General features: G+C 44.7%; 1 protein-coding gene across 1 annotated transcript in view; it reads right to left on the bottom strand.

Moving 5' to 3' along the window:
• The window catches only part of LOC136957600 (titin-like), a 137,088-nt gene that overhangs the window by 25,870 nt on the left and 91,724 nt on the right, over window positions 1–19,494 (bottom strand). Inside the window, exons 197-201 of the mRNA XM_067251650.1 lie at window positions 19,279–19,476; window positions 18,864–19,160; window positions 18,131–18,718; window positions 17,733–18,035; window positions 171–17,543 (exon numbers count right to left, since the gene is read on the bottom strand). Of these exons, the coding sequence (XP_067107751.1) occupies window positions 171–17,543; window positions 17,733–18,035; window positions 18,131–18,718; window positions 18,864–19,160; window positions 19,279–19,476 (18,759 nt within the window). The remainder of the gene's footprint in view (window positions 1–170; window positions 17,544–17,732; window positions 18,036–18,130; window positions 18,719–18,863; window positions 19,161–19,278; window positions 19,477–19,494) is intronic.

Here is a 19,494-nt window from a genome sequence, read left to right as displayed (position 1 = left end):
AATGATAACGATACAGGTTAACGAAATCATGAATTCACCCAGGAGTTCAAGGCATATTTCAGTGTTCAAGTAAAAAAAAAAACCAATAAGGGCTTTTTCCATTCAAACATTATGTACGTAATCAATTAATAGTAACACAAGAACAAACAAATCAGAAAATGAACACAAACCTGTAATCTTTGTTCCATCTCTGGTCTCAGCAGGGACACCCACTCCGAATTCATTTTCTCCAATGACTCTGAAGTAATACATTGCTCCCTCTTGAAGATCTTCAACTTTGTAGGTCAGTTGGTGGCAATTGCTGGTCACAGATACCCATGCCTTCTTGCTGGCCTCACGTTTCTCAACATGATATGCTTTCACAGCATCACCACCATCATTTACTGGAGCCTCCCATGCAACTGTCACAGAGTCTATTGTAACCTCCTTGATTTTAACATTAAGCGGTGGTCCTGGAGAATCAAGAACCTTAACAACCATTGGTAGTGTCGCTGTCCCCAAGCCATTCTCCAGTGTGACTGTGTATTCTCCAGAGTCATTTCTTGTGGCGTTCTCAAATGTTAATGAAGTAGAGGTGTCACTTGTTTCGACGGTTGCTCTTGCCTTTAAGTCTACTTCCTCCTTAGTCCAAGTTGCAGAGGGGACAGGTGTACCTCGGAATGGTGCAGTCAGTGTGAATGAGTTGCCATGCTTGACAATCAATGTCTTGCGCATCTCTAAGTCAACATCAAAAGCTGGCTCCTCTGTCTTATCCTTTGCCAGCTTAGGCTCAGAGATTTTACTGAGTCTGCTCTGGCCAATCTTGTTAATTGCCCTAACAGCAAACTCATAAACGCTATCAGTTGTAAGTCCAGAGATAGTAAACTCTGTGTTTTTGATAAGTGGAATGGCCACAGTCCAGTTATCCTCCTCCACGACTGGTGCCTCCTCAATTTCCTCCTCTTCTTCCTCCTCCTCATCTTCATATTCTTCCTCATCACTTTCCTCTTCCTCTTTAGGTCTTTCCACGTACTCTCGATACTCAACACTATATCCAAGAATATGAGCTCCACCATCACATGTTGGTGGTTTCCATACAACGCTGATGGAGGTATTTGTTGAATACACAATCTTTGGTTTCGTTGGTGGTGAAGGCACAATCAGTGCATCCATAGCAAGGAATGGGGCGGATGTATCGCTAGGAAGACTCAAACCAGCAGCATTTTCAGCATAGACACGGAACTCATATTCAGAGCCCTTGCGAAGTTTAGTTGCTTTAGTAGTACACTCAACAACAGGCTCTCTGTTTACACGAACCCAGCGCATTCCTGATTTGTCCCGGCGCTCAATCACATATCCTGTGATCTCACTGCCTCCATCACCAGCAGGCTTTACCCAGGTGAGTGTCATCTTGTCTCTGGTTACAGCTGTAACCTCAACATTGGTTGGAGCTAATGGGATGGTGAATGGATCCACCATTTTGACAGCATCACTGTCCAAGGCCTCGCCAAGTCCAAACTTGTTGACAGCCAGAACCCTGAAGATGTACTCATTCCCTTTAAGGAGTTTTGTGACTTTGTATACTGTCTTTTTCAGGTCTCCATGCACCAGCGTCCAAGCAAGGCGGCTTGTCTCACGCTTTTGAACAACGTAGTGTGTAATTTCAGCACCGCCTTTCTCTTGAGGTGGACCCCATGCCAAAGTACACTCTTCTGCTGTGAGGTTGCTGATCTCTAGAGGTCCAGCTGAAGGACCTGGTTTGTCAAGAATCACACAGTTCACAGGCATGTTAACTGTTCCAGCAATGTTCTGCAATGTTAGGGTGTACTGTCCAGAGTCAGTTCTCACAGTATCCTTTACAATTACTGAAGTGCTGGTTTCTGTTGAAACAATTTGAATCCTGGCCCTCAGCTCAATCTCTTTGCCATTCTTTGTCCAGGAGATAACTGGGGCTGGGCGTCCTGCAATATCTGCATTGATCTTCAGGACCTCTCCAGATTTTACAACGACAGTATCTCTGAACTTGACATCCATCATGATGCGTGGAGGATCCACATCTGCTTTGACAGTGATAGGGCCAGTGCAGTCAGATGGTTCACTGAACAATCCTGCAGCGTTCTTTGCAATGATGCGGAAGTCATACTGGCTGTCCTCCGTTAAACCTGTCACATCAAAGTAGGTCTCTGGAACATTGGTAAAGTTGCACCTCATCCATCGACCCTCGGGTAGATCCCTGCGTTCAATAGTATAGCCAGTCACCTTAGCTCCACCATCATACTCAGGCTTTTCCCATGAGAGGGAGACAGATGTTCTTGTAACACTGGTGACTGTTGGCAGACCTGGAGGGTCACATGGGTCTCTTGCAGCCACAGCCTCACAGGCCTTGCTGCATTTTCCAATTCCAGCAATGTTTTCAGCATAAACACGATATTCATACATCATGCCTTCTTCAATGCTACTAACTTTATACTCTGTGTCTTTGATCATACCTCTGTTCATCTTATTCCAAAGGATACTGCTTCTCTCCTTACGCTCAAGGTGATAACCAATAACTGTGCTACCACCATCATTGACTGGCTCATTCCATGTGACCAACATAAAGGATTTGGTTGCATGTTTCACCAGAGGGGTAGAAGGAGGTCCTGGTTGCTTGAAGTTATACTGAGCTGTGATTCCAGGGGAGTCCAAATATGTACTCTTTCCATAACGATTAACAGCGTATACACGGAACTGATACTCTGCACCATGTGTCAGTCGACTGGCCTTGATTGCGGTTCTAGCAATTTGTGATGAGACCAACTGCCAAACTGTTGAGTTTGTATCCCTCTTCTCAACAATGTAGTTGTTGATTGAACAGCCACCATCATACTCTGGTGGCGACCATGAAATTGTTATGCTATCAGCAGTCACAGCGTCCACCTTAATAGCAGTGGGTGGACCAGACTTGTCTAGTACAATGATTCCGAGATCCACAGTTATCGTACCACCTGTGTTGGCAAGAGTGATTTCATATTTTCCAACATGTTCTTTAGCGGCCTCCTTAATAACAAGTTTGGTTGAGACCTTTGTATTTAGAATGGTCACTGAGGTTGTTTGCTTCAGAGGAAGACCATCTTTCTTCCATGAAATAACAGGCTTGGGACGGCCTCTCATTGGAATTTCAACCGTGAGATCATCTCCAGCTTTCACACTGTAGGTGTTGAACAGCATACTGACTGAGGGTTCTATATCCTGGTCCTTTGCAACTACAGGTAATCCTAGTTCCTTTGGCTCACTCTTTCCCTTCTCATTAATTGCAACAACCCTAAAGGAATATGTTTCTCCAGATGTTAGGTTTGGGATTGTAGCTTCCAGTACTTTGACTGTGCAAGATGTACCCCACTTATCACCACCTTTAACTTTCATCTCCACATTATAACACATGATTTTGCTTCCGCCATCATGAGCAGGCTTCTCCCATGAGAGTGACACACTGGTTTTGGTCATATCAGTGAGCATGACTTTTCCTGGGGGTAGAGGTACCTCAGAAACCTTTATTGGATTTTTTGTCTCAGACATCAACCCGATGCCATACTCATTGACAGCACTCACACGGAAGTAGAATATGCATCCTTCTGGCAGCTCATCAATTTTAAAGGAGTTCTGTAGGCAGTTGCTTGTCACAGTGGTGTAAGCCTTCCTGGTAGATTCTCTTTTTTCTACAATGTAATTGGTTATCTTTGATCCCCCATCTGTAAGTGGTGGATCCCAGAAGAGTGTGACTGAATCCTTCTTGATTTCTTTGACTTCAAAGTTCTGTGGGGCACTTGGTGAGTCTAACACTCTGACATTTATAAGGGCAGATTTTGTTCCACTGCTGTTCTCTATGGTCAGTGAGTACTTGCCACTGTCAAAGCGGTTGACATTGTCTATGACAAGCATTGTGTATGAACTGGTGGCTTCAATCTGGGCCCGTTCTGTCAGAACACCCTCAACCTTCTCCCACTTAACTGCAGGTTCAGGTCTTCCTCTGATTGTGACAAAAAGCCGCAGTGTTCCGCTTGCACGTACAGAGACGACCTTCCTGAGGTCCGCATCCAGCTCAATTTCTGGTGCCTCCACCTTCACTGCTGCAACCACAGTGCCATGGACATCTGCATGTTCTCCTACTCCCTCTGAGTTGATAGCACAGACACGGAAGTTGTATTCTGCACCTGCCTTCAGATCTCCCACGGTGAGATGAGTCACCTGAAGGCCAGCGGGAGGAGTACATGTGGTCCATTCCTCGGCTGTGACCTCTTTCATTTCAACAATGTATCCCTTGATATATGCCCCACCATCAGTGGCAGGCTTACCCCAGGCCAGGGACACCGCTGATTCTGTGTGGTCTGTCACCTTAGGATGGTGTGGTGGTCCAGGTGGTGTTGTTACATCACATGCTCTGCAGAACATTGAAAGGTCACTCAAGTCTCCCACTCCAGACTCATTTTCTGCAGCAACACGGTATTCATAAAAGTGACCTTCCATAAGTCCTGTGACTTTGAAAAACAAGTCAGTCAACTTCTGTCTGTTGCATTTGGTCCATCTCACACCATCTTTGTCACGCTTTTCAAGATGATAGCAATCAATTTCTGCCCCACCATTTTGCTCAGGTGCTGCCCATGACAAAATCATATAGTCTTTTGTTATTTCAATAGCTTCAGGTGCTGTGGGCGCACTTGGTGGTTTATATGGATTACGAGCAGTAATTGGCTCAGTCTCCAGAGCCTCTCCTATGCCATATTTGTTGACAGCTCTGATCCTGAAGAGGTATTCATTTCCAGAGAGCAGGTTAGTCACTTTGTAATTCAGAGCTTGAATGTTAGGTGCAGAAACGGTCCAGGAGAGTTTGCTGGTCTCTCTCTTTTCTAAAATGTAATGAGAGATTTCAGCACCACCATCCAATTGAGGCTCTGTCCAGGATAGGAAACATCTGTCAGCAGTGACTCCAGTCACTTTGATAGGTCCAGTGGGTGGGCCTGGTTTATCCAAAACCTTAACAGTGATGGGTATTGTCTTTGTGCCACCAATATTGGTGAGAGTGAGGTCATAGTGACCACTGTCTAACCTTGTGACATCTTTAATTGTCATTGATGCAGTTTTATTTGTGGTTTTCACTTCAATGCGGAGAGCCTTTTCCATTTCTTTACCTTCCTTCAGCCACAAGACATCAGGAAGAGGTTTGCCATGAATGTCAGCATCAAGAAGTAAGTTCTCTCCTGCATTGACAATAATGGCTTCTTTGTATTTAGGATCCATGGATACACTTGGTGGTTCAACTTCATCTGTAGCTGTGATTGGTCCAGTGCTATCAGACGGTTCACTGAACATGCCTGCGGCATTTCTGGCAATAACTCTGAATTCATATTGTTCATTTTCTGTCAGGCCAGTGATAGTGAATTCGGTCTCAATGACATTCGTGAAATTGGCTCTCAACCAGCGTCCCTCGACTGAAGCCAGATCTCTCCTCTCCACAACATATCCAGTCACTTTACTGCCTCCATCATATTGGGGCTTTGTCCAATGTATCACGATATGGTTCTTGGAGATAACTGTTGCCTCAGGAGTACCAGGTGGATCACATGGATCGCGTGCAACAATTGAGTCTGATATTTTGCTGCATCTACCAATACCAACAATATTTTCAGCTGAGACCCGGAATTCATAACCAATGCCCTCCTCAAGATTACATATTTTGAATAAAGTATCGGTAATTAGAATCTTGTTCAATTTAGTCCATAGGATGCTGCTTCTTTCTTTGCTTTCCAGATGATAGCCAATGACTGAGCTACCACCATCATTGACTGGCTCATTCCATTCAATGATCATTTGTTCCTTAGTTGCAGACTTGGCAAATGGTGTTCCAGGTGGACCAGGTGGTTTGTATGGATACTGCACAACAATTGACTTTGAGTCCAAAGATGAGCCCTTGCCATATCTGTTCTCAGCAGATACTCTGAATTGGTACTCAGCACCAGTCTTCAGCTTAGTGATTCTGAGTGCAGTTCTAGCGAGCTGTGCAGTCACAACTTGCCAGATGTTGCCAGTTGTATCACGTTTTTCCACAATGTAGTTTTTAACTTGACATCCACCTGTATACTCTGGGGGGTCCCATGCGAGAGACACAAAAGTGTTGCTCACTTCACAAATTTTAAATGGTCCTGTGGGTGGACCAGGTTTGTCAAGGATGATGATGCCTACTTCTTCAGTTGTTGATCCAGCAGTGTTAGTTGCTGTGACTGTATATTTTCCAAAGTCGTCCTTACATGCTTCTGTAAATTGAATGGTAGTGGTTGTGAGTGTGTTCAACACATTCACTCTACTTGTCACTTTCAAAGACTGGCCATCTTTGGCCCAAGAGACCTTTGGTTTTGGCCTACCAATTACGGGGATTTCAACCTTCAGATCTTTACCAGCCTTAACGCTGTATGTGTTAAACATGGGCTTCAAGCTTGGTTCAATAGTCAGGTCACTAGCGATTACTGGTGCAGCAAGTGGCTTGGGCTCACTCTTTCCCTTCTCGTTGTGAGCAATGATACGGAAGAGGTACTCCTGCCCTGAGGTCAGACCATTGACAGTTCCATCACATGTCTTTGTGTTTGCAACAACACCCCACTTATCTGTTCCCTTGGGCAGCATCTCAATTAAATACCCAGCAATCCTGCTTCCCCCATCATGCTCTGGTTTCTCCCATGCTAGAGTTGCACTGACTTTGGTGACATCTGTCAGGAAAACCTTTCCAACAGGAAGAGGCACCTCAGAGGCTTTGGATGCTGTTTTTGTTTCAATAGACTGTCCAACTCCATATTCATTCTCAGCCATAACTCTGAAGTAATACATGGCTCCCTCAGCAAGGTTTTCAACTTTGAATGATGTTTTAGAGCACTTGGTTGATACATTTGCATAAGCTTTCCTTGTTGATTCCCGTTTATCAATGACATAATTTTTGATTTTGGAACCTCCATCAATTAGTGGCGCATCCCAGACAAGAGTAACAGAGTCTTTCTTGATTTCTGTAACAACAAGGTTCAGAGGTGCTCCTGGAGTGTCCAGCACTTTAACTGTGACAAATTCGGACACCGAACCACTGCTGTTTTCCAGAGTAAGAGTGTATTTTCCAGAATCATTTCTGTCACAGGGATCAATAGACAGCTGTGTGTAGTTGACAGCTTTCTCAATTACTGCTTTCTCTGACAGCTCAGCCTCATCTTTTGTCCACGTAATTTCTGGAGTAGGTCTTCCCTTGAATGGCACATTGATACTCACAGATCCTCCAGCTCTTATAACTATTCCCTTCCTAAGCTCTGAGTCCAGTTGGATTTCTGGAGTTTCCACTTTCTCCTCAGGTTTGGCTGTTCCTGGTATAGCAGCTGGTTCACCAACTCCAAGTTTATTCAGAGCACAAACCTGGATTTTATATTCTTGTCCCTCAGTGAGTTTGGTGACTTCATATTTGTGTACCCGCAGGCCAGTAGGAGGGGTTACCATGGTCCATTCTTCTTCCTCAGCTTTACATACCTCTACAATGTAGCCCTGAATTGCAGTGCCACCATCGCTAAGTGGCTTTCCCCATGACAGTGTGATTGATGTCTTGGTTGTATCAATCACATGAGCATGTGTGGGTGGTCCAGGTTTATACTTGGGATCACAAGCCTTGTAATATGACGTTTGTAAGCTTGGCTCACCCACTCCAGCTGCATTCTCAGCAGCAACTCTGAACTCGTACTCATGATCGACTGTCAAGCCTGTTACTCTGAAGGACAGATCAGTGACCTTTTGCCTGTTGCATTTGGTCCATTTAACTCCAGCCCGGTCTTTCTTCTCAATTGCATAACTAATGATGTCACTTCCACCATCGGTGTCTGGTGCAGACCAGGTTAGAGTCATGGAGTCATGAGCAATATTGGACACTTCCTGGACATGTGGTGCCCCAGGAGGAACAAATGGATTTTTCATTATCACAGAGGCCGACAGTAGAGGTTCACTCACACCGTAGCTGTTGACAGCCATGACACGGAAGATGTATTCATTTCCCTCCAGTAGTTTTGTTACTTTAAACAGTGTGGTGTCACATTTGTTAGAAACAACAGTCCAAGCCAAACGGCTAGTCTCCCGCCTCTCAATGAAGTAGTGTGAAATGTTGCTGCCTCCATCGTGTACTGGGGCCTTCCATGACAGAGTGCATCTATCACAATTAACTCCAGTGACATGAAGAGGCCCTTCACATGGCGCTGGTTTGTCTAGAACCTTCACCTGGAATGGAACTGTCTGTGTGCCAGCAACATTTGTTAGCAGAAGATTGTAAAGTCCGCCATCAACTCTGATAGAGTCTTTTACAATGACAATTGCTCTTGTCTCAGTATTTTTTATCTCACACCTCAAAGTATTTTCAATTTCCTTATCATCCTTGAACCACTGGATGGTGGGAATTGGCTTTCCATGTACATCAGCATCAAGTTTGAATGTGTCCCCAGCATTGATAACGATAGTTTTTGTGAACCCTGGATCGATAGAGAACTTTGGTGCTTCTACTTCATCACTTGCTATGATTGGTCCACTGTTATAAGATGGCTTACTTATAGTGCCAACAGCATTCTTAGCAATGACTCGGAAGTCATACTGAGCCATCTCAGTGAGTCCAGTGACAGTGAACTGTGTCTCAATTACATTGGTGAAATTAGCCTTCATCCAGCGCCCTTCTGGCAGGTCCCGTTTTTCCACAACATATCCAGTCACCTTGCTGCCTCCATCATACTCTGGCTTAGTCCATTCAATGACAATGGTGTCTTTACTTATGTGGATGGCTTCAGGGGTACCAGGAGGATCACATGGGTCACGGGCAAAACAGCCCTCTGAGATCTTACTGTATCTGCCAGTACCAACAATATTCTCAGCAGAAACTCTGAATTCATACTCGATACCCTCTTCCAAAGGACTGGTCTTGAAACTTGTATCTTGGATGAGTGTTTTATTTATCTTGACCCAGAGGATGCTGTTTCTCTCTTTTCTTTCAAGGTGATAGCCGAGAACAGCACTGCCTCCATCTACAATGGGTTCGTTCCATTCCACAATCATGTGATCCTTGGAGAGAGATGAGATAAAGGGTGTACCTGGTGGGCCAGGTTCTTTGTATGGGTATTGTGCAACTACAGGGGATGAGTCCAGAGCATAACTTTTTCCATAGCGATTCTGAGCAATTACTCTAAATTGATATTCAGCTCCAGTCTTAAGCCTTGGCACTTTCAACGACGTTCTTGCAACTGAGAGGGACACGTTCTCCCATGTTGTGGAGGTTGTATCTCTCTTTTGTACAATGTAATTTGAAATCTGGCAGCCACCAGTATTCTTTGGTGGAGCCCAAGAAATAGTCACACTTTGTACTGTAACTTCATCAAACTTAACAGGACCAGTAGGTGGGCCAGGCTTATCAAGAGCAATTATTTCAACGGTTGCATCCTTATGTCCAACATCATTAGCGACATTAATACCATACATCCCACCATCATCACCTGCTGCCTCTTTAATGTTCAGAGTTGTGTGAGTGAGTGTGTTAGCAATGTTCACTCTTGAGGTCAGTTTTAGAGTATCACCATCCTTTGTCCATGTGATCTTTGGCTTGGGACGTCCTGATATGGGTACTTCAACTTTGAGGTCTTTGCCAACACGAACACTGTAGTTGCTAAATACAGGTCTTACATCTGGTTTAATGACAAGGTCCTTGGCTTGTACAGCATATGCAAGGGTATTGGGGTCGCTCTTTCCCTTTTCATTGATAGCTGTCACTCTGAACATATATTCCTCACCCGGATTCAGATTACTGACAACAGCATCCATAGTTTTGAAAGTGTTGATGCCAGACCATTTGTCTTGGCCCTTGACTTGCATTTCCAGCAGGTAATGAATAACTTTGCTTCCACCATCATGCTCAGGCTTCTCCCATGCCAAAGAGACACTGGTCTTGGTTTGGTCAACAACAGTGAACTTTCTTGGAGTTTGAGGCACCTCTGAGACCTTGAGAGGATCAACTGTTACTGCTGGGAGGCCAACACCATGTTCATTTTCAGCAAGAACACGGAAATAGTAATTGCAACCCTCCTGAAGATTATCAATCTTAAATGACAGTTTGTGGCAATTTGTCACCACAGCTGAGAAAGTTTTACGTGTGCTCTCTCTCTTCTCAACTATGTAGTTTTTGATCTTGGCTCCTCCATCTAACAATGGGGCTTCCCATGCAAGTGTCACTGACTCTTTTGTGATTTCTTTCACCTTGAAGTTGGCTGGGGCACTAGGTGAGTCCAGTACTCTGACAGCAATCACATCAGATTTTGTTCCACTTGCATTCTCAAGAGTCACTGTGTATTTTCCAGTATCAAATCGGCTAACTTTGTCAATTACAAGAGATGTATAGCTACTTGTCACTTCCACCTGAGCACTCTCCTTGACTGCAGCTTCATCTTTCTCCCACTTGACGGCAGGAGTGGGTCGTCCTTTAATAGGAATAAACAGTCTGAGGGATCCTCCGGCTTTGATGCTCACAATCTTCCTGAGTTCAGGGTCAATGTCAAGATCCGGTTCCTCTGCTCTCTCCTCAACAACAATCTCTCCCAAGACATCTGCATGCTCTCCAACACCAAGCTTGTTAATGGCACATATTCTGAACTTGTATACATTATTTTCCTTCAGATTTACAACCTCAAAGCGTGTTTGTTTTACACCAGTCGGTGGAGTACACATAGTCCATTCCTCAGCTGGTGCTTCAGCAGTTGTTTTGGCTTCTGGCTCGGCTGCTGGCTCGGCTGCTGGCTCAGCTACTGCTGCTGGCTCAGCTGCAGCTGCTGGTTCTGCTGCTGGCTCGGCTGCTGGTTCTGCTGCTGGCTCGGCTGCTGGCTCTGCGGGACCCACTATGGGTGCTGCTGCTTTAGTTAGACAGGCCTCAACAATATATCCTTGAATTTCACAGCCTCCATCATAGATAGGTTTACCCCATGACAGGGACACAGTTGTTTTGGTTGTGTCAGTTACTTTAGGGTTGTGTGGTGGACCAGGTTTAAAGATAGGATCCAAAGCTTTGTAGAAGACAGATGGGGAGCTTGGTACTCCCACTCCAGCAACATTCTCAGCTACTACTCTAAATTCATAGTTGTGGTTTTCAAGAAGTGCAGTAACCTTGAAGGTTAAGTCAGTCACTGTCTTTCTGTTGCATCTAGTCCATCTCACTCCCTCTTTGTCATGTTTCTCAATATTGTATCCAATAACTGGACTGCCACCATCATTGGTGGGTGCCTCCCAGCTAATTACCATTGATTCCTTCTTGACATTAGAAACTTCCACTCCCTTTGGCGAATCAGGTGGCACAAATGGAGTTTTGATTGTCACGGGACTAGACTCAAGTGGTGCACCCACTCCAAATTTGTTGACAGGCACAACTTTGAAAATGTACTCATTTCCCTCTAGAAGTTTTGTAATTTTCAGAACAGTTGTTTGAACTTTAGAATCAACAACCGTCCAAACCAATCGACTTGTTTCCCTTCTCTCTACAATGTAATGAGAGATTTGACTGCCTCCATCTTGTACTGGTGGTTTCCAAGAGATTGTGCACTGTTCGTTAGTGATGCTAGTGATAGACAGGGGACCTTGTGGTGCCCCAGGTTTATCCAGAACAACCACATTGACATTCACTGACTTCTCACCTCCAGGATTCCTCAGCAGCAGAGTGTACTCGCCTCCATCAGTGAGTTTAGCTTCTTTGACAGAAATACAAGCTGTGGTGTTTGTATTCTTAATCTCTCTGTGTATGGTGTTTCCAAGTTCCTGGTCTCCCCTCATCCACTGGATTGAGGGTAGGGGCTTGCCATGAACATCAGCATCAATCTTGAAGTTGTCCCCAGCATTAACAACCAATGTTTGAGTGTACTCTGGGTCAATACTTATACGTGGGGGGTCAATTTCATCTTTAGCAGTGATGGGTCCAGTGCTGTATGAGGGAAGACTGAATACACCTGCAGCATTCCTAGCGATGACACGGAACTCATATTTCTGGTCTTCGACAAGGCCAGTTGCAGCATACTCTGTCTCAATAACATTTGTGAAATTGGCCTTCATCCAGCGGCCCTCTGGCAGGTCCTTCTTCTCCACTACATAACCAGTGACTTTGGCTCCACCGTCATACTCTGGTTTTGTCCATACAATGGTCACAGAGTCCTTTGTTATCGTAGTGGCTTCAGGGGTACCGGGGGGGTCACAGGGATCTCTAGCAACATTACCCTCGGAGATCTTGCTGACTCTTCCTATTCCCACAATGTTTTCAGCATAAACTCTGTATTCATATTCAAGTCCAGACTCCAGGCCAGTGGTCTTATAACTTTGATCAACAATCAGGGACTTATTCAGCTTCACCCAGAGAATACTGTTTCTCTCTTTCCGTTCAAGATGATAGCCCAGGATGGTGCTCCCACCATCCATCACAGGCTCATTCCACACCACCACCATGCTGTCTTTAGTGGAAGATTGTATATTTGGTGTTCCAGGAGGACCGGGTAGTTTGAATGGATACTGAGCAATAACAGACTCTGAGACCAGAACTGGACTCTTTCCATATCTGTTCTCTGCTGTGATTCTGAATTGATATTCTGAGCCTGTCTTCAGTCTTCCAGCTTTGATTGTTGTTCTGGCCAAATTTGGAGATACAATCAACCAGTTCTGTGAAGATGTTTCTCTCTTTTCTACAATGTAATTGTTGATAGTGCAGCCTCCGTCATACTCTGGTGGTTTCCAGGAGATGGTTACACTGTCAGAAGTGACATTCTCCACTTTGACAGGGCCGCTTGGTGGGCCTGGTTTGTCAAGAACAACTATTCCAATGCTTGCTGTTGTTTCTCCGGTGGTGTTTAACAGAGTAATGTGGTACTTGCCAACATCCTCTCTGCTGGCCTCTTTGATAGTAAGACTGAGCAGTTTGTCTGTGGCTTCAAAGTTAACTCTAGAGGTTCTCTTAAGAGGCAGACTATCCTTAACCCATGAAACTGCCGCTTTGGGACGAGCGACATATGGAATTTCAACTGTCAAATCTTCTCCTGAGAGCACACTAAATGTGGAGAACATCAGTTTTGCTACTGGAGCAATGACAAGATCTTTAGCAATCACTGGCACACCAATCTGGCGTGGATCACTTGTTCCCTTCTCATTTCTTGCAGCTACGCGGAACATGTATTCTTCACCTAGTGTCAGTCCAGGCACAACTGCCTCCGTGTCTTTCACAATCAAAGCCTGGGTCCATTTCTCATCCCCCTTGCTCTGCATCTCTACAACATAACAACCCACTCTGCTGCCTCCATCATGTTCTGGCCTCTCCCAGGATAGTGTAGCGCTGGTCATTGTTACATCCTTCAGAGTGATTTTGCCTGGTGGCTGTGGCTTTTCAGAGACTTTAACAGATTCTCCTGTCTCAATTGGTATACCAATTCCATATTCATTCTCAGCTAAAACTCTGAAGTAATAGTTACATCCTTCCTGCAGGGGGTCTACTGTCCAGACTGTCTTATGACAGTTAGCATTTACTGTGGCATATGCTTTTCTTGTTGATTCACGTTTTTCTACAATGTAGTTCTTAATCTTAGTTCCACCGTCATTAGCTGGAGGATCCCAGATGAGGGTGACCGACTCCTTGGTGACTGCGTTAATCTTGAGATTTTGTGGTGCTCCTGGTGTATCTAAGACACTGACAGTCACTGTGGCTGTATGGTCTCCAGAGCTATTTTCAACTGTGAGTAGGTACTTGCCACTGTCAAATCGGTTGACATTTTCAATCACTAGTGATGTGTAAGATGTTGTACTCTCAATTGTTGCCCTCTCAATCGGGTCACCGTTTTCTTTTGTCCATTTCACCTCTGGTGCTGGTCTTCCTCTTATTGGCACAAAGAGTCTGAGTGTGTTGCAGGCTCTGATATTGACAACCTTGCGGAGGTCTGCATCCAGATCAACTTCTGGAGGAAGCAGCCTGTCTTCAGCTTTGGGTGAGCCTGGGACAGATGCTTCCTCACCAATTCCTTCACTGTTCGTAGCAGAGACATTGATCAAGTATTCCTGGTTCTCTTTCAAGTTAGTAATTGTAAATGATGTGGCAAGGATTCCTTCTGCCGGGGTGACAATTGTCCATTCCTCCTCACTAGGGAGGCAGGTCTCCACAATGTATCCAGTGATGTCAGAACCACCATCATATACTGGCTTGTTCCATGCAAGTGTGATGGAGGACTTTGTTGTATCCAAGATCCTTGGATTACCTGGAGGTCCAGGCTGGTAGAGGGTGTCAGTAGCCTTATAGAATGGACTGGAAGCACTTGGTGCACTGAATCCTGCTGCATTTTCAGCAATAATTCGGTATTCATATTCATGCCCAGGTACAAGGCCTGTGACTTTGCATTGTAAATCTGTCACTTTCTTCTTGTTGCATTTCACCCAGCGGAGGCCAATCTTGTCTTTCCTTTCCACATTATAGTTGGTGACTTCACTACCTCCATTGTTCTTGGGTGCCCCCCAACAAACAATCATTGAATCTTTAGTGATGACCCTCACCTCAGGAGTCTCTGGAGGATCTGCTGGCACATATGGGTTGTCTGCAATTGTTGGATCGGACTCCAGTGGCTCTCCAATGCCGTATTTGTTGACTGCCATAACTCTGAATATGTATTCATTTCCTTTGAGTAACTTGGTGACCTTATATTGGTTGCCCACTAGGCCTGATACCACATTAGTCCAAACCAGTCTGCTTGATTCACGCTTTTCAATCACAAAATGCTCAATCTGGGCACCACCATCATCTGCTGGTGGGTTCCAAGACAGGATGCAGTTGTCAGCGGTCACATCAGACACTCCGAGGGGTCCCCCTGGTGGGCCTGGTCTGTCAAGAACCTTGACATTGAAGACATGCTTGGCAAATCCACCAACATTGGTGGCAGTCAAAATAAATTCACCCCCATCTGCTCTTATAGAGTCTTTGTTAACCAGAGTGGTAGTTAAATCAGTCATCTTGACATCCAGTTTCAATGTGTTTTCAACTTCCTTTCCGTTCTTGGTCCAGACCATGGATGGAATTGGCTGGCCTGCAATATCTGCATCAAGCTTGAAATTTTCACCTGCTTTCAGTAGAACCACGTCTTTGAACTTGGCATCAACCATAATTCTTGGTTCTACAATGTCATCTTTGCAGGTAATGGGGTCTGAGGGCTCAGATGGATTACTAACAGCACCAGCAGAATTTCGGGCAAGCACCCGGAATTCATATGATTCATCTTGAGTTAACCCACTGAGAGTAAATGAGGTCTCAATAATGTTGGTGAAGTTAGCCCTTGTCCAGCGACCAGCTGGCAAGTCTCTTTTCTCCACCGTGTAGCCAGTGATCTTAAACCCACCATCGTACTCAGGCTTTGCCCACTGAATTGTTACAACATTTTTGCTGATATAAATAGGCTCTGGCTGACCTGGTGGATCTACTGGATCCAGTGCCAACATAGCTTCTGAGGCCTTACTTGGCTTACCAATTCCAGCCATGTTCTCAGCAGCTACACGGAATTCATAAGCAATTCCATCTTCAAGACCAGATGACTTGAAAATGTTTCCTTTGACCATGGCTTTACTGATCTTCTGCCAGACGATGCTACTTCTCTCTTTCCTCTCAACGTGGTAACCAATAACCTCGTTTCCACCATCAGATACTGGCTCATTCCAGCCAATTGTCATTGTGTCTTTCGTAAATGCCACAACTTTAGGAGTGCCAGGGGGCCCAGGGGCCTTGAATGGATATGCAGCCACCACTGCCTCAGAGGTGATAGGTGGCCCAGTGCCGTATCTGTTCTTAGCTTTGACCCTGAATTGGAATTCTGCTCCTGTTTTAAGACGAGTAGCTTTGAACATGGTACGAATCACTGTTGAAGACAACTCTACCCATGATTGCCCAGTAGTATCCCTCAACTCAACAACATAATTGTTGATTGGGACTCCACCGTCATTCTCAGGGGTATCCCATGAAATTACTGCATAGGTTCGAGAGATCTCATCAATTTTGATTGGTCCCTTTGGAGGTCCAGGAATATCATGCACTTTTACAATAATACTATCTGTGACTGAGCCAATGATGTTTTTCCCTGTCATGGCATAATGTCCACTGTCAGCCCTTGTGCATTCCATTATAGACAGAAGAGTGGTTGCTGGAGTGTTTTCCACGTTGATTCTTTGGGTCAGCTTGAAGGTAGCGTTATCTTTCTTCCATGAGACAGTAGGTGCTGGACGTCCCATTACAGGAATCTCAACCTTTATGTCAGATCCTGCCTTGGCAATAACAATCTTCTGGCAAACACCACGCAGATCAAACTCTGGCAGTGAAGTTTGCTCCTTGATAACAACAGGTTTGCTTTCACGAGGAAGACTTCGGCCAGAGTGGTTGACTGCCATTACACGGAAGATATATTCCTCATTTTCATTAAGATTCTTAGAAATGAAGTCCATGGTCTTGACTGTTGTTACATGGGACCACTGATCTCCTCCCTTCTTCTGCGCTTCAAGAACATATCCAGTTACTCTGCTACCACCATCATGTGTTGGCTTCGTCCATGCGAGACTGACAGAGTTCTTAGTGATATCTGTAGCATAGATGCTTTCTGGGGGAGTTGGTGCCTGGGATGCACGGATTGGATCTGGAGTCTCAACAGAATCTCCAATACCATACTCATTCTCTGCAGACACTCTGAAATAGTATTCACACCCCTCTCCCAGGTCCGGCACTTTAACCGAGCAAGTTGTACAATTTCTTATTATGGCTGCGTATGCTTTACGTGTTGCCTCTCTCTTCTCAATTACATAGTTTGTAACCTTGGAGCCGCCATCAAGAAGTGGCATCTCCCACTGGAGGGTGATGCTTTCTTTGTCAATTGCTTTGGGCTTCAGGTTGATTGGAGGTCCAGGAGTGTCTAACACTCTCACATTTACGTGAGCAGTCTTCTGGCCTGCAGCATTCTCTAGGGTCAAGTCATACTTTCCTGCATCTATTCTTGAGCAGTCAGGAATCACAAGGAGAGTGTATGACTCGGTTGTATCAATGATAGCACGGGTGATTGGTGCTTCTTCCTTGCTCCATGTCACCTGAGGAGTGGGGCGTCCCTTAATAGGCACAAAGAGACGTATGGATCCACCTGCCCTGACAACAAGGGTTCTTCTTAGCTCAATGTCAAGTTCAAGGTCTGGAATCTCCTCATGGTCCACAAGCTCAATGAGTTCCTCAGTCTGGGCAGGTTCACCTACTCCCTCTGCATTCATTGCACTGATTCTAAAGTGATACTTTCCTCCAGCTTCCAGGTTGGGAACAACAAACTCTGTGATTCTCAAAGGGGCTCCAGCATTATCCTTGGCCCACTCTTCTTCCCCATCCTTCTTATGTTCAATCAAGTATCCTGTTACTGGAAGTCCACCATCTTCAAGGGGTTTTCCCCAGTTCAGTGTAGCAGTAGTCTTTGTTGTATCTGTTACTCTTGGGTTGACTGGGGGTCCAGGCACATCTAGAAAATATGTGTAGAATGCAACCGATTTTTTTAGATGTTTAGAATGCAGCATTATGTCCTTTAAGTACATGTTGACCCACATTTACATATTTTAATTACAATTGGAGATATGAACAATTGCTATATGTGTAATTAACATTTAATCATTCATTTTATAGATAGACAATGGATGGAATTTATACTCACAGGCAACCACTTTGGTTGTAACTGATTGTGATGGTTCACTTGGTTCTCCAAAGCCAGCTTTGTTCTCTGCTGTCACCCGGAATTCATACTCCACACCTTCTGTGAGACCCTTCACTTCATATTGAAGCTCAGCAATAGATTTCTTAGATGCCCTGAACCATCTCATGGCCTTCTTCTCTTTCCTCTCAACACAGTAGCCTGTGATGTCAGTTCCTCCATCCTCCACTGGACGTTTCCATGTGATGGTGGCAGAGTGTCCACCAACATTCTCAACCTCTGGCTTGGATGGAGGGCCTGGGGGACCTACAAACAAAATCCCAATATTCACTGTATGTTAACTAAACAACATCATTTTACTATATAATAAAATTAGGAGATATTACATTTATTTTACTTACCAAATCCATCCACCATTTTGACTGCCACAGAGTGGGATGCTTCACCTGCACCATAGTGGTTCACGGCAGAAACACGGAAAACATATTCATTTCCCTGGATCAGCTTGTTCGCCACATGGTGGCAGTCAATCACCTTCTCTTGAAGGATGGTCCAAAGGAGACGGCTGGTCTCCCTCTTCTCAATTGTGTAGTATTTAATGGGAGATCCACCATCTTCATTAGGTGGTGTCCATGATAGAGTGACCTTTTCAGATGAAACTCCAGTCGATTCAATAGGACCAGGACAACCTGGAACATCCAGCACCTTTACTTTAACATTCTCCTCCTTAATGCCAAATGGATTACTGGCTGAAATTGTGTATTCTCCAGAATCATTCCTGCTGGCGTATTTGATGGAGAGAGTAGATGATGATGCCGTGGTCTCAATCTGGCAGATGTCTGAGGGCTTGAAGAACTTGCCACCCTTGGACCACGCTGATGTTGGTTGGGGTTTTCCCATAATGCTTGTTGCAGTGATGACAATGGTTTCACCTGCCCTGACGGTCAGGCCCTCCTTCACATGGGAATCGATAATAATAGTTGGTGACTCTGTTGAAAACCAAAATTATTAATGACTTTATTCAAATGTAATCAAATATTATTTCAAATGAGTAAAATTATAATACAATCTATTTTCCCGAACAACAGTTTTCTATACAACAGCTAATTATAACTGATTTAATATAAATGTTACCGTATTCATCTTTGCACACGAGAGTGTCTGTTTGTTCAGAGGGAGGGCTCAAGGCACCAGCTGCATTCTTCGCCCTGATTCTGAACTCAAACTTGCAGCCTTCTTGTAGCTCTTTCACAGTGAATGCACAGTCCACAATGTTGACGTTATTAGCCTTCATCCAGATCTTTGATGGCAGATCTCGTTTCTCAACAATATAGCCAGTCAGTCTGTGTCCACCGTCATACTCGGGCTCAGTCCATTGAAGCGTTACTGTGCTTCTTGTGATGCTGACAACATCAGGTTTACCTGGAGCATCTGCAACATAGGATTACACCTTATGTAGTAAAGCAATCTGTCACATGTATGTCTTATATTTGTCATGTGTTTTTTTTTTTTTTTTTAAACCCTTGCTATATTTAGGGAAAATGTTTACCAATTGGATCCAGGGCAACGTGAGACTCAGTCGCTGGGCTTGGTCTCCCAACTCCAGCCAGATTGACTGCCATGACTCTGAATTCATACTCCAGACCTTCAGTCAAGCCTGTGACCTTATAATCCCTCATCATAACAGCACTCTTGCTGGCTCTCTTCCACAGCATACTGTTTCTCTCCTTAAACTCAACATGGTATCCTGCAATTACAAACAATA

The sequence above is a fragment of the Osmerus mordax genome, chromosome 2 (assembly GCF_038355195.1).
Source record: "Osmerus mordax isolate fOsmMor3 chromosome 2, fOsmMor3.pri, whole genome shotgun sequence".
NCBI lineage: Eukaryota > Metazoa > Chordata > Actinopteri > Osmeriformes > Osmeridae > Osmerus > Osmerus mordax.
This window is presented reverse-complemented; position numbering and strand designations above follow the sequence as displayed.